Source organism: Mya arenaria, chromosome 7 (assembly GCF_026914265.1).
Source record: "Mya arenaria isolate MELC-2E11 chromosome 7, ASM2691426v1".
Classification (NCBI taxonomy): Eukaryota; Metazoa; Mollusca; class Bivalvia; order Myida; family Myidae; genus Mya; species Mya arenaria.
In genome coordinates, this window is record NC_069128.1 from 58,854,075 (window position 1) to 58,869,593 (window position 15,519).

Here is a 15,519-nt window from a genome sequence, read left to right on the forward strand (position 1 = left end):
TTAAGCCAGTCGACTAACTAGCGCATATCGTATGGTCGACTTTAAGCCAGTCGACTAACTAGCGCATATCGTATGGTCGACTTTAAGCCAGTCGACTAACTAGCGCATATCGTATGGTCGACTTTAAGCCTATCGGCTGACGTGTACCGAGCGGCCGACTTATATGCAGTCGACCATACGATTGACGTACCTCGAGCGCTCGACTTGCCTCTCCGTTACATTCAAATCTGCTGTAAAAATACTGCCAACAAGGGGTAATCATCGGATATGGTCGTGGCTACTTAATAACGAATCGATTATGAAAGTCATTACTGCAAGAAATTATCATTATCAGATTTCAGTTAGGCCACGTTTTTTGTTTTTTTTGGTTTACGAGAAATTTTTTAAAAAGTACTCACCGGCAGGTCGAAAACAAAACAAAACAAACTTTAAAGACTTAAGCATACCACTTTTCGAATCTTTAGAAAAACTGATTTTTTTACATTTTGATCATTTATAATATATGTACATATATAAACATTGTAAGTCAGATTTAATATGGTCATAAAATCATTATGACACACACTACTTTAAAAACAAACACTGTTTTCTAATAAGTCTATGATAATAAGTCACTGTCGCTTGTCATATCTCCATAATTTCTTTAATATAAACAAATAATTCAGACAATTGTGACTACACCCTCAGTGCTTTGATTTTGAAAAGTAAAGTAAATATCACAGGTCAGGAAATCCGTATGGAAAATACTAATGCTCGATTCACATTATTAAAATAGGTTATACATCTACAGAAACAAAGGTTTGCAGAAAAATATGTTGATGAAAAAAGTTGAAATTCGGGTCGCGAAAATATATGACAGAAATGAAATGCGACAAGTTTACCTACCAGAACATTTTCTGTGGGAAGGTACTGTGATATTACAGTTCCAATATCTTCTTGTGCCGTTATTTTACTTTTAATAAACTTTTGGCATAGTATTTTGTTGTTCATTTCGAACTTAGCGTGGAAGAATATATTCGACATGACGCCGCGATACGTTTCGTACCCACTCTATTTCGTACCCGAATTTATTTATTTTTAACTCGCAGCACGTCGGATCGGCCAAATAAATCACAAAAATCATTTTTATTTTTTTTCAGTTTTGTCAAAATTTAGGGTCGCCGGTCTTGTAAACCGAAAAATCAAAAAAACGTGGTTATATATATGAGGACTGTAATAAAGTGTTTGGGGTTTATTAAGCCGAATTTCCACAGTCAGTAAGAAGCACGGATGAATTGATGGATCAAAGCACAATTCTTCAAAAAGTCGATCTTTATTTCGATTTAAGTTTTAAAAGTATAAGCAAGTGAAATGCACGTGATTTTTCATACACCTGTAGATGTTTTGAGAGCTTTACTGCAAAATAAACGGAATATCATTTGATCAAATTTCGAAAAAAAACCATTTGCATCTTAACGTTGAAGTGCAATTGCATGGAAATTGTCACAAAATGGCATTTACATAGTTGCGCTTATGCACGTAAATTCCATGCACCGGAAAAGGGCATTTCTCCAAGGCCTGAGATAATATTATCAGTGTCATATCCAGGCTTGGTCCTGTGGCCAAGGCCTGCACTATTATGTCATCAGAGTCAGTCATGTATCGACTTAACTGGTCCTGTTTGCCTGCGATTTAATGTTTTATTTGGACTTGGTTTCGTGTCTAATGCCTGCGATAGTTTTACATTCTCGTACACCAGAGACTTGATGCTATACAACAATTATCATTGTAAAACCCCTGATGAATGAGAATGCAGTTTCATTATTATGCTACATATTTGTATGAAGTTGACTTAGGCCACACCAAATTGATATTTCGTTCCGCGGATTTACCGCTCCTATTTTTTTGAAAATGTAAAAAAAATTTTTTTATTTTTTTTGTGCGCCCGCACCTCCATTTTGATCGCCAAGAAGATTTTTTTCAGGTAATAATATATTAAAAGGCTGAAAATAATCAAGTATAATTTTTCTACGCTAGTTTTTGTTTTTGTAAAGGGAAGTTACCGAGTGTAGTGTTTTTATATTGTATATCGATCGGTTTAGCATGGGTTTCAATAAATTCAATCAAAATAGCGGCTTCCGATATAAACAATGTGGCTCGAAGTTTGGAAATTAATTCTTATTTTTTACAATAAATATGTTTTGAGCATGCTTGACGTCATTGTTGATCGTCTCATGCACTAAAAGATCATTATTTAAAGCAATCATTATGCAATAAAGCATGTGTATCTGAGACTGGTAGCGATTATATTGCGTAATTAGTGACTCGTTTTGAATGGAAATCGGAATGATCAACTTTTTTTATTCAAGTCATAATACAAGGGACCAAAATTTCTCGTTACGACGATGCTGAAAATGACAGGTCAACTTAACTGGATTGTGAGTCATTGTTTGGTCCAAATTGATGTATCAAGCTCATTTTTGATCAAATTCTGACAAAACAACAGTTTTGAATAAATATCTTTTCACAAATACATGTAGCGATATAAACACTGATCTGGCTATACCTCAACACAAGTAAGCCTAAGTTTATCACCTTATATTTTGTTTTTATTTGCAGCATAATCTGGGATTGTATAGTTCTGGCTTCCATAACTTTAATGTTGATATTTATTTTTTTGATGTTTACAACACATTAAAGTTATGGCGTAACCCCCATAGTAAAGTCAACCAGAATCAATTGAGTGTGATGATGCAGTGCAATCACATGACCATGATGACGTCGATGGATTCTATTTATAGCATCGGATTCACATTGTTCATTTAGTTGAATCCAATTGCAGTAAGGCTGTAAATACCTTTTGATAAGTAAAAACTATTTATTTATTCCAAATTTGTTATTAGTTATTTATTAATTATTCGAAATAGAAAAAATAACAGCAAAATAAATACTAGGTAACATGGGTATTTTCTGGAAATCTTGGTGTCACGTGATTAAATTTGAACACAACTATGACATAGATAAGGAATGCCTGTAATAGGATTTATTCAAATGCTAAATTCACTATCTTTAAAGCGTTTTTTGGTTTTGAAAATGAGTTTGTGAACTACATTTTACTTCATTTACCTAAGGGTACAGTATTTTGTCTGTACAATGCATACAAGTGAAATAACAGCGTGACATAAAAATGTCACGAATTCTGGTAGGGTTTGGATACGGCGTTCTCTTCAGCTAACACATCCAAAAAGGTAATATATAATGTGTTCGCTGAAGTTCTTTAGCTAGGGATTGTAATGCACTTGTCAATTGTAAAGACTGCCCCGCCCACCCATCGCCCTTGTTCTAGGGGTATACCGGGGACAGCAGTTTACTTATAAATAATGAATGGTTACCCTCCACTCGACAGTTGGTCGATGTTGTGGAGCGCTCAAATACTATTCTAGTCAACAGCAGAAATATTTGCTGGAGCCTACAGTCGTCTAAGTTTCATGTGAATATCTTGGACGTATCAACATTGATTATTGCATTATAAAGAAGATCCTATTACTCAAATAATTTTTAAAATTGTATCTTTTATAATGTTTATAAGAAATTTTTCATTTTATCAAATTCTTTACATCATTTTTAAAATAAAAACTAATACGTTCTCAAAGGGAGTTAATTGGGTAGCAGCGGTCACATACAGTATGTGTTATTCGAATGCCTTGGCTCTTGGCGGGGGTCTTCATTTAAGTATTGACTTGTTTTTTACTTGTTCCTGTAGCTTCCATCGTATTTTGTGACTTTTGTATTTAACTGTGATTTTACTCGAACACGTTTATAATTGTTTTGTCATTTCCAAAAAGGGATAAAGCGCACTCTCTTTCCGTGGTGTTGGATTCGATCAATTATCATTTATTTTCAGATTCATCCAGAAAACGATTTTGTTTTTACTCCAAGACAAAATAGCGATGCCCACAACACTTATTTGTCACAGATTAGTATATATTACTTCCCTTGAAATCGAAGAGCGAGAGAGAGACAAATCGGTCCCTTACCAAATCGGCCTACTACCAAATCGGCCCCTAAGACGTTTCGGCCCTGCCATTTCGTCCCCTTAATTTAATTGGCTCGAGACGTTTCGGCCCCTTCCTGAATTTCAACAGAGACATTTCGGCCCCTTAATTTTATTTTATTTTTTATTTAATATAAAAAAAACATATAAATTTTCAAATTGTATTTCAAAAGACGTTGCACATGAGATCTGTAAAGTCAAAAATAGACATTCATGAACTATATTGATAAGATTGCAAAAAAGCATTAAAATCTTAACCTTTATCTTGAATATAAAATTTTAAAAAAAATATAAGAATATACTTTTTTAAAACTGTTTAATATAAATAAAATAAAATAAAAACTTCAAAGAAAAATTGTCTTTGATCAATGCATTCTTTGCCAGGCAAACTGTTGGTGTTGTAGGTGTGAAAAAGACTTTCAAAGACGTGTCAGTGTGGTTGAATAAGTGTCTTATATTTCTTAATGTTTTGTGTTTTGGACTTTTGATAAAATTTGTAATGTCTGATTCGGATTTGTGTATTGTGTGTGATAAGGTTGTGAGGCAACAGGCCATCACCTGCGATGAATGTGACAGATGGCAGCACCGAGTCTTCGATACAGGTAAGTGTTAGCAATATTAATGTTTTGTAGACAACCCTAAAATGTATAATAAATCTTTCAAGATATGGCTATGTATGTAACAGCGAGTTATCCTATAATTCATGTTATTTAGAATAAAATGCAAATGTTACCAAATTATATCAAAGCTGTTGTCATTGACACCGGACTGGCAGAATATGTGTCAAAATGTTTATAACTAACATTGACACGTGGGCACTTGTGGACATTATACTTGAAACACGTCTGACATGGTGTTATCAACATTTAAATGTGGTAAACTGTTTTTCCATATACCTTTACGTTTCAATGCATATTAAAGTTTGACACTATTCCCAGAATATAAGAAAATAAAAATATGTTCATATGTATATATAGATCTATGTGTTCAAGTAAAAAGTTATTTTCTTTTAAATCTATATTTTATCAATACCATTTATGCATATTATATATGGCTTTATGTCAATAAACATATCTCATTACAACTTCTTTGAAAATAAAAAATGAAATTTTATGGTTTTTCTCTTATATTTAAAAATAAAAATAAGGGCCGAAACGTCTCCGTAATCAGGGGCCGAAGCGTCTACTGGATGGGGCCGATTTGGTATGTGGTCGAAAAGGAACCGTTTTAATTGTTCCTATTGAAATATTGAAATCCACTGGATTCCTGTATCACCCCGCACCGCTGGATTCCTGTATCACCCCGCACCGGTTTTAACTAGGGGCCGATTTGTCTGGTAGCCGAATCGAAAGAGTCATTCGAGTTACTACCCTTAGAAGTAATTTAGCCATTGCAAGAACAAAATACAACGGAACAGGTGTAAGAAGGTAATTTGTATTTACAAACGCGGATAGTGACCGTTTGTGTTCTCATTCATTTAACACATGTAAACACAAATTTCTTTGTATGCTTAAACTAAATTATAACTGAGCATAACCTTTTAAACTTTTTTGTCAAATGTATCCATCTGAATAATGTTAAGCCTCATCGACTACTAGTACTTTACTTATGAAAATACACGTCAGGGCAGATTTCCAAATAGCAGTTCTGCTATAAACGGCAGTATCTGCTATATAGGCTACTGAATGGTATTGTTTGGCAGTTTATTTGGTCAAAAAGGAGATGTCCCTCAAAGATATACAGTAATGGTTGACAGGGTCGTACCTAGTCCAAATAATTGTACGTTGACAGATTTTTTTAGATTTTTGATATGGCAAATCCTTCACGTACAAATTCTTTAGTATCAAAAGTGGGTAGTTGTTACAATCACGATTCCGGGTTAAAGCATATAGCGTCTATAAAATATCATAAAAACAAGAAATATTACCAGATAATGTTATTTTATATTAGTTCCGTACACAAAAAAATAAATATCAAACTTATAATTATGAGTTTGACGGCTTTTTTTTTCATTTCATTCTGTCAAAACATAACGATATATACATGAAGGGCACCTGCAAGGCTTTAGGGCACAGTTTTAAATCGCTCGGAACATTTCTGCCATGGCCAAGTTGTTACAATTGTATAACGAAGTCTATCTCGAAGCTTTGTCGGAGGAGGCCGAGCTATTACGATTGTATCGAGTTGTTCCCCTTCGCATAATTGTTGTCTGTGTCAGTCAACTTTTGTTTTATTGGAAAGCTAAACAACTTGTTTTAATGCACTAAATGCTTGTTTAGTGCAAAATAACATTTCACTTACATGCTAAAACATGAATATAACTCTTTATGATCAATTTCAACCATAAAATACTTCACTTAAAACAATTTCAATATTTTTAAAACACCCCTGTTTTTTGCACATTCCCGTTTAGACGTTAGGGATTGGAAGAATCCCGTATAACACGTCTATTATTTTAGACTAGGGTCGTACCATGAAAGCATTAAATATACTGGATGCCACGCTTCAATAAAAATTGCCATTTTGGTGGAACAAAAGTTGATTTGTACACCCGGGGCATACTGTAATGTCTGGCATATGTCTTAATGACTTTGATTTTAAAATCTTTTTTTTCCATAACATTCTTGTTATATAATGTATCATTGGAAAGGTCTTCAAATCATATTTAATACGTATAAAAAACAAAAACTTTTTGGTTTGAAATTTGTTAAAAAGTTAAAATAAATGTAGTGTGGGTGTCCCAAGACAAAACCACTCAACTTCGGAATTCGAATATTATTTATTTATACGTAGTCGAACGAAACCTAAAACATATAATAAAACATATAAAAGAATATGCTAATATAATCATATTATTAATAGCACAAAATACAAAGACAATGGACGGTGATCGGTAAATATATCAAGGGAGACTTCGCGGTTAAATACATAAAACATTCTAAGAACTATGAGTAATAAACTTACCAGGCACGTTTAAATAATAATTAAATATGAATGAATATTTCAGCTCAAAGATAAGAGCAAATATTAAATAAGTAAGAATATTTCAGCTCAATGATAAGAGCGAATATTAAATAAATAGTAACAACTGTTACAATTGAAATCTTGACTTGCGTCGATGATGATTCAGAACGGAATGATATATGTGTATATATAAATAAGGGCGTGTGCAATGAAGCGGGAAAAAGGGGAAAAGGCATTATGAACCAATCAATCACTCTATAAATTTAGACAAACTCGCATAACCAGTATTCACGCTCTGACGCACTCGGACAAAGACGACATTGACGGACATAGACGGACAGTAACGCACAGAGGACAATAACCACGTAGCACAACACTAAACACGACGATACACAAACAATACAAAACGATATACGATATAGAACCATACCAAACACACAAACTAATAAAATACTGAAATATGCACCTTGCTACATAAATGAGATTGTAAGTATGCCTAATGTATTACTGTGCAGAAAGTGGCATCACAATGTTTGTAAGTAATATATATGCAAAAAGCTACAGAAACATGCTCAGTAGCAAAAAGTTTAAACATAAACCCGGTTTAGTGGCAATGGGCAACGCCAAAGACATAGAACACAAATTCACAAACAAGAAACATAGAACAGCACACAACTCTACCAACAGCACAGTGCATAAATACTATATAATTGGTATGTTTATCAAGAATTGTTAGGTACCGCCTTGGAACGGTCAGTAAAATGTAAATTTACTGGGGGTTTAAACCAGTTTATGTGCACAAACCTCACTCTTATCCCAACAATTCTTAATAAAGATAAAACGCAAAAAGTAAATCTTATCAAAGTATGCATTAACTTGAGGAAACTTATCAATAAACAAATAATAATAAAAAAAACGAAAAGGTAAACCCAAAGTACTTCAATGATTAGAGATCCCAACTCTATCTGCAGACGGAGGAAAACAATTCAGAGCACCTAATGCAAATACTTTTCAAAGATACGATGCAGTCGTCGTTAGAAACCAAAAGCTTCGCACACAGTCTTCCTTAAAAGGTTTAAAACTATGTGATTATAGAGTTTCATAATAAAAAGCATCATTGTACTAAAACTCTAAATTCTGAAACAAATAAAGAAAAACATTATTAAAAATAAAAGCGACTAGTATATGCTATTCTCTCCTTCCAAATGATTTGAAAACGTAAAATATTTGAAGAAATTTAAGTCACAGCCAAAACACTCGGAGTCAGTCAACACGTGTCCGCCAAAAACGGTTTTAAAGATAACATGAATTAGCAAATTCTTCATAAAAATCAAAACACTGAAAGTTTAGTTATGAAAGGATGCTATATTCAACCCAATATTTTGTTTCAGGTATTCATCTTCAAAAACAAGAAGGCAAGTGCTCTTCAAAATATTGCCTTTATATCCACGGTTTAAATAAAATCCAAGTAATTCATTAAGTCTATCTGCCCAACTGCCTGCTGGAAACATTTTAATTTTACGAATTTTCTTTAAAACATCACCATAAAAATCGGGATGAGCAATACTATCAGCAATGAGCGATTTAAGACTATTATTGTACTTTGATATGAGATTATAACGACCATTAACAAATTTAGAGAAAGTTTTCCTTAATTTAAAATATCGGAAGCCCTGTTTTAGAAGTTTACTGCGAGAGCGGATTTTTTTTACATCTGTACATATTTTAGCAAATCGTATTAACTGTGCAATAAAAACACCATACGATGGTGAAATAGGAACATCACCATCCAAAGAAGGGTAATTAATTATTTTAAAATTAAAATCATCACGTTTATCATAGAGATTGATGCTTAATATATCATCCTTTACTTCTAGTTGCAAATCTAAATAGGATGTATTAGATTTATTAAGTTGCAATTGTGAAGGGTATATCGAATGAATGTTATCTATAAACACAGGATTATCTAAACTTAGACTATCATCAATATATCTAAACGTGCTATTGAATTTATCAACAAGAGCTAGATCTCCAGACTTAAATAATTTTAACATATTACTCACTTTCATAGTAAGCCTAATGTATTACTGTGCAGAAAGTGGCATCACAATGTTGTTGTTTTTCTTTTCTTAATATCCTTAAGTGTGAAAATGTGCTATTTAATATTCATACATTACAAGAGCTTTCTGTAGATGAGAAAATAGAAAGAATCGTTCAACAAATAAAAATCTGTTTGATATAAATATTTGGTGAAAATGGATATTTTTTGCCGACCTGTACAATGAGAAATACATGCCCTTAGCGAATAAAACTTGAACCTTGAAACTACTAATGTTTTGATATATAAAAATATTTATAACATAAATCTTGCCTGCATACCAAGTGTGTGTATACCACGTGATAAATACCGTCGTTAATGCTACGTCGGAAAGCAACATTTGGCTTAAAATGAGGGATTAAATCAGAGATAACTTTTCTTTTAATGCACCATTTTAAATGAAACAAAGGGCAGTCAGTCTAAGCCGCTTATTATCTTTTTTTTAAGAGTCAAACCTTCGTTGTATTACCGGAGTTTGATAAGGTGATTAGTCTCATCAAATACTTCGACAAACCTGTTTCCAAATAATCTTTTGACAGTGCTCCGTCAGACGGCCATATTGTGAAAAGGTTTGTCGTGGTGCTTTAAGAAACTACACTCTCAATAATCACTCTCCCTTTAACATAGTTCGTTCTTTTTGGAGCTATAGTAATGACCATATGTACTTCTTTGAAAATACATATAAATGTTATGCACGGGTTACCTTGGCTCTGGCCTTTTGATATATTTTCTTTTATTTGAAAATTCAGCAATGAAATTTGGACCATCAATACAGTTTTGAAAAGAAAGATCAATGTTGTCCTTGAATGACATTGACTGTGAAGTTTTGACTTACTCAGGCCGTCGACCAATTCCTTTATTCCTGTATTTTCCTATATTTTTGAGAAATTTCCTATATTTTCAAAACCTATATTTCCTATATTTTCCTATATTTTGGATTTTTTTCCTATATTTTTCTTAAAAAATGGTGCTGGGTATGTTTGAAATCATTCAAAGAATTGATACTGCCTTTAAATATTGTTTATTTACAATTTAAGACTGTCCTTATCCTCTAAACCATCACCCTCTTTCAGAATTGCTGTTTCCACTTTGATGACCACAGTTGTGTTGCTGCAGCATAGTCCGCCTTGATTGAGAGGTTTAAAGGGGCTGTACTCCGTATGATGAAATAGGGAAAACTGACATAAAGTTGGTATGGATGTTTACAATGCATTGAAACTTACTAACTGAAGTACCACATAGTTTACAATTAATTTATTTTTTGCAGTTTTTTGGTATTTTTCCATTAAAAAAGATTACTAGGTATGTCTACCTAGTCGATGTTATCATGTGATATTACCAAGTTAGGTATATAGCTGAAATATTCCAACCGTGAAGGGTAAGCCTTCATAGCATAGTGGATACAACACTGGACTGCAATTTTAGCGACCCCGGTTCAAATCCGGTCTCCGACTTGATTTTTTTATACATTTTGGTATTTGTTTTACAATTATGATATCAAAGAGTAAAATATTTTATTAAATATATGTCCTGAGATTTGTTACAGAAAAAACACACTTTTTTTGTGCCAATCTAGTGTACAGTGCCTTTAAGGAATGTGGATTAAGTGAAACATCAATTTTATGATTATAGCCAATAAACTAGTAAGAAAATGTCCACTTACATACCTCTTAATGTCGATTTTTCAACCTTAAAATTCCTATATTTTGCCCAGAAAATGCCAAAACCTCCTATAGTTTTGGACAAAATTTCCTATATTTTTTCATATATTTTCACCAAAATTTCATATTTTAAGCTTCAGCAATGATGGAGAAAAGTTTGAAAAGTCAGTCTTTTTGTATTCATAATTTTTATGTATTAGATAAATATAAGTGCGCTTTCTAAGAATACGCACAACTTTTATATAGTTGATTTGGTAATTTTTAAACATTTCTTAACTATTTGTATAATTGTGTGGTATATTATATAATTATGTGATACTGATAGTAGTTGTAATTGTGATGAATGTCATATATTATTTTAATTCATCTGAGTATATGATATAATATTATATAATACTGTTCACTAAATCATTTAATCGTTAATGCCAACTTTAATACCTTAGACATGGACCCTGTTGGAAATAAGCTTTTGTACTTGTGCAAATCTTTACGGGTTATCCTGTACAATGTCATTTATTATGTTAAACTTTATTTGGTAATAAATTAGATAGCTTTATCATTAACACCAGAAGTAATACTTTTTTAGTAGATCTAGTATTAATATTTATTTCATGACAAACTTTCTGTGATATAACTTATTAGGACTCTAAATATCATACAAATACAGTATGTGATTATCTTATATTGATGTAAAATGTACTGTTATTGACGTAATGCACGAATAAAACTACTAATACTACTAATGACAGCATTTAGACCAATTTACAGTTTTGAAAACTAATATATATGTAACGTGTGCGTTCATAATAACGTTCCGTATAAAACGGAAGTACGTTCGTTGTACGTATGTTAACTTGGTAATATGCAAATTAGCAAAGCCTGGGCTATGTGAGAATGGAGAAGTTAGTGTATATAAAGACCAGTGGACCCCTTCAGGGTCGAGTATGCTTTGCCCTGAAGGGATCTGTTGGTGTTTGTTTCATTACGCCAGAAAGCTCGCACGTTACATATATATGGTATAATACTGCAGATTAAATTATAGGCCCATACTGAGTGTTTAAGAACTCACTTTCAGTTACAAACAGCTTTTTTGGGCCTTATTCATGAAGCCACATAGGTTTAATTTTCAACTTGGTAGAAAAGTGTCTTTTCTCTAAGCTGATTTTAAAGAAAAAGTACCATGTTTGGAAAACAGATATATGAACAAATTGCCTAAAATATTAATTCTGACATACACTAATTGCTTCTCTGGCGTAACTTTTATATAGATGTATTATCATACATATAAAATACATGTATTACTTTATGATTATTTACAGTAAGCGAGTGTGACCACGATCGAGAGGGACATGTTACTGTTCGCCTGATATGATCTTCTCATAGAAGGAATAATGGAATTGCACAAAAAGCACACACCATACAGTTGTGGAGTATGTAATGCTGCTTTTACTAGAAAGAGTAACCTACTAGGTCATATGAGAACTCATACGGGGGAAAAGCCATACAAGTGTGAAACGTGTGGTATTGAATTTGTTTCTAGACAAGCTATGAAAAACCACTTGCACAATCACACTGGAGAATTCACATGTGAGACGTGTAATGCTACTTTTACAAGAAATGATACATTAAAAAGGCATATGAGAACTCATACGGGGGAAAAGCCGTTCAAATGTAAGATATGTGACGAGGCATTTGCGCATAAATTTACTTTAAAACTTCACACCAGAACTCACACAGGAGAAAAGCCATTTAAATGTGAAATATGTGATGAGGCATTTGCGCAGAAATCTACTTTGCAACTCCATACCCGAACGCATACAGGAGAAAAGCCATTCAAGTGTGAAACATGTGGTGCTGCTTTTACACGCAGGACTCGATTCCACAGCCACATGCGAATACACACAGGGGAAAAGCCATACAAGTGTGAAACGTGTGGTATTGAATTTGTTTCTAGACAAGCTATGAAAAACCACTTGCACAATCACACTGGAGAATTCACATGTGAGACGTGTAATGCTACTTTTACAAGAAATGATACATTAAAAAGGCATATGAGTACTCACACAGGGGATAAACCATATATATGTGAACTATGCGGCGCTAACTTTGCACGAAAATATAATTTACGGGCCCACGTATCGGTAACTCATTTAGGAGAGAAACCATTTATTTGTGAAAAGTGTAGTGTTTCCTTTTCAAGGAAATTTGATTTACAAAGGCACATGCGTATCCACACAGGAGAAAAAAACAAGTGTGAGACGTGAGTTCATTTTCAAGGAAATAGTATGAACATAAACGTTTGCGAATTGAAAGTGGAGACAAACAGTTCGTTTGTAAGAAATGTGGATTAGCTTTTCACACAAATAGTATAAAGAAAAATAGAAAAGTAACGTGTGTTACAACGCTTTGCTCCATACGTTCCAAATACTTGAATATTTGTAAAGTCCTTTTTAAGCCATTTTAGTAATCTCTCCCCCCCCCAAATCCTTATCAGATGTGTCCTGCTGTAAAGCAGACTTCCCGAAAGTCGTCGGTCCGACGGACATGACCGGCAAATTTTGATCCGGTCCGACGATATCTGAACAAAAATCGGTCCGACTGTCCGGCTATTTTTTATTCCCGGTGACCGGGTTTTATCATAAAATCCCGGTAACCGGGTTTTTGCATGAGGGCCTTAGAAAAACGTTACACAAGTTTTCATTGTTCGCTTTCGGCACAGTGCCCGTAGAAGAACCAATCGGTGCGCATGTTATATACTGTCAGTCATTTGCGCATCAAACATGGCTTCTCTAACATTTTACGAATGCTAGTTAATAAAGAGAAAATTATCAATCGATGAATGCTCTGAAAGGAAAATGAATATGAAACGAAATGTCATCAAAGAATTATTTTGCGAAATGGCAAAGAAATAGGAAATGACTTGTTATTGACAAAGAAAAGCAAGTAATAACCTGCGATGATGATGGTGAAACTCAAACCTCCAGAAACAGAAAGTTATGGACACTTTGCTGGTAGGCAATTATTACTTCTATCTTAAAAATAGCTCTACCTTTATAAATTTAAAAGAAAATATCCTATACAACAAAAACTAAATCCATAATAAGGCATAAAAGTGTAATCTAAATTCACCACTAATATAATAATTTGGCATGTTGTGAAAGGCATTTTATTTGTGATTTTTTTTTAATTTTATTGATAAAAGTTTATTTGTACATCCACTGTCCATGATAAATTTTGTACTTTTAGGCAGAGTCTAGATGTGCCTGCATATAATCGAACAGACTACACCAGAACCATTGTCATCACAGGAGGTTGTCACCCTGTCCAACACTGAAACAGTCCTTACATCAGGCTCTTGAAATGGACACTCTCTGTGACAAACAGGACCTTAACCCCGATATTGATGAGGAGTGTTTTGAATATCAAGATCAACTTTTGAATTTTGACAGAGTGATTATGATAAAGCCTTTATAAAGAAATAAGCTGCTATTGATGAATAAAGCAATGTTATTACTTTGTTTTTTGTTTCGGTCTGACAGATTTCCTTTCGGTCTGACAGATTTTTATGTCTTGTCAGACCAGATGTCTGCCACTTTTATTCAACTTTCGGGAAGTCTGGTAAAGCAATGCAAGGGTATGTATATCTGGGGATTAATGTTATAAACAATCTTAACATACACAGTGAAGTGTCGTTATACAATAATACCGCATGAATAAAAACAACCTAACGTAAAGTGGAAACTACGATGTAAACGACATAAGTTAAATTTATGTCGGCAAGGCAAATGGTACAAAGCAAAACAATCAAAACCAGTACAGCTAATACAGTGTATAACAATTATCACATACATACATAATTTTATATTGATAATTCATGACATACTTGCCAGCACCAAGGATAGCCCAAAAGGGGTCCCGGAAAACCTATTATTAGCAGTCGGCACCCTTCTCATTCAACATTATTGACGTCACGTGGTAGCTTGGGATAGGTCTCAATGTTTGTACCATGGAGGATCACGTGATCAAAATGGACCAGCGAACATTATTATTGTAAAATAAAACTATAAGATATGTTCGTGAAAAAATAAACTGTATATGCACACAATTGTATAAACTGATTAACGAAAGATTAAGAAAGAAGTCATAGAATGTGTATAAAAAAAATCGATTTTCGTAAATTTAGGCTATTCAGATTGATCTTATTAATTGATAGTCCCGCAAAAAACCATAACGTATTGACAGCGTTGTAATAACGTTAACGCTAGCGTAATGCCATAACGTACGTTCTTACAACGCTTTGAGTATGGATGTTTTCTAAACGTTGTGAAAACGTTACTTTGGCAACCAATACACCATCTATAAAACGTTGCCACAACGTTGTGACAACCATGCATTTTAAGTTTATAACGTAACAACTTTAAATGAAGAAACTTTCTTAATCTTTGAAAATTGTACTTACATGCAATCCTAGCTAACATCAATTATTTACTAACATATGAATATAGCGTAATGCTACCTAAAATAATAAACCCGTTGTGATAGATTTTATCTAGCTGATCCTGCAGTTCAGTAATTTGTCCATAATTAGCCCATTCCCTTTAATATATATTTTGATTTCTGAGGTGGTCAGTTCTGTTAGAACAGGACTGAACGTAATGCGATTTTGTCAGTTGCAATATGACAATTAGGATACAAAATAGTATGCATGCCAAATAATTTGCACATGTTTTTGAAAGTTGACCGGCAATATTGAACTTGGAGGA

The 15,519-nt window shown here is 33.4% G+C and overlaps 1 protein-coding gene across 1 annotated transcript; it reads left to right on the forward strand.

Annotated features, from left to right (window-relative positions):
• The first annotated feature begins 5,419 nt into the window (after positions 1-5,419).
• On the forward strand, positions 5,420-15,313 carry LOC128240373 (gastrula zinc finger protein XlCGF8.2DB-like). The gene is made up of 4 exons (XM_052957004.1): positions 5,420-5,460; positions 10,169-10,287; positions 12,076-13,767; positions 14,003-15,313. Exon 3 carries the CDS (start codon positions 12,148-12,150, stop codon positions 13,018-13,020), a length of 873 nt encoding a protein of 290 aa, XP_052812964.1. The 5' UTR covers positions 5,420-5,460; positions 10,169-10,287; positions 12,076-12,147; the 3' UTR covers positions 13,021-13,767; positions 14,003-15,313.
• The last annotated feature ends 206 nt before the right edge of the window (positions 15,314-15,519 follow it).

Bases quoted from the DNA above. Each gene is read 5' to 3' on its own strand.
- LOC128240373 (XM_052957004.1), top strand. From the start codon at position 12,148: ATGGAATTGCACAAAAAGCACACACCATACAGTTGTGGAGTATGTAAT.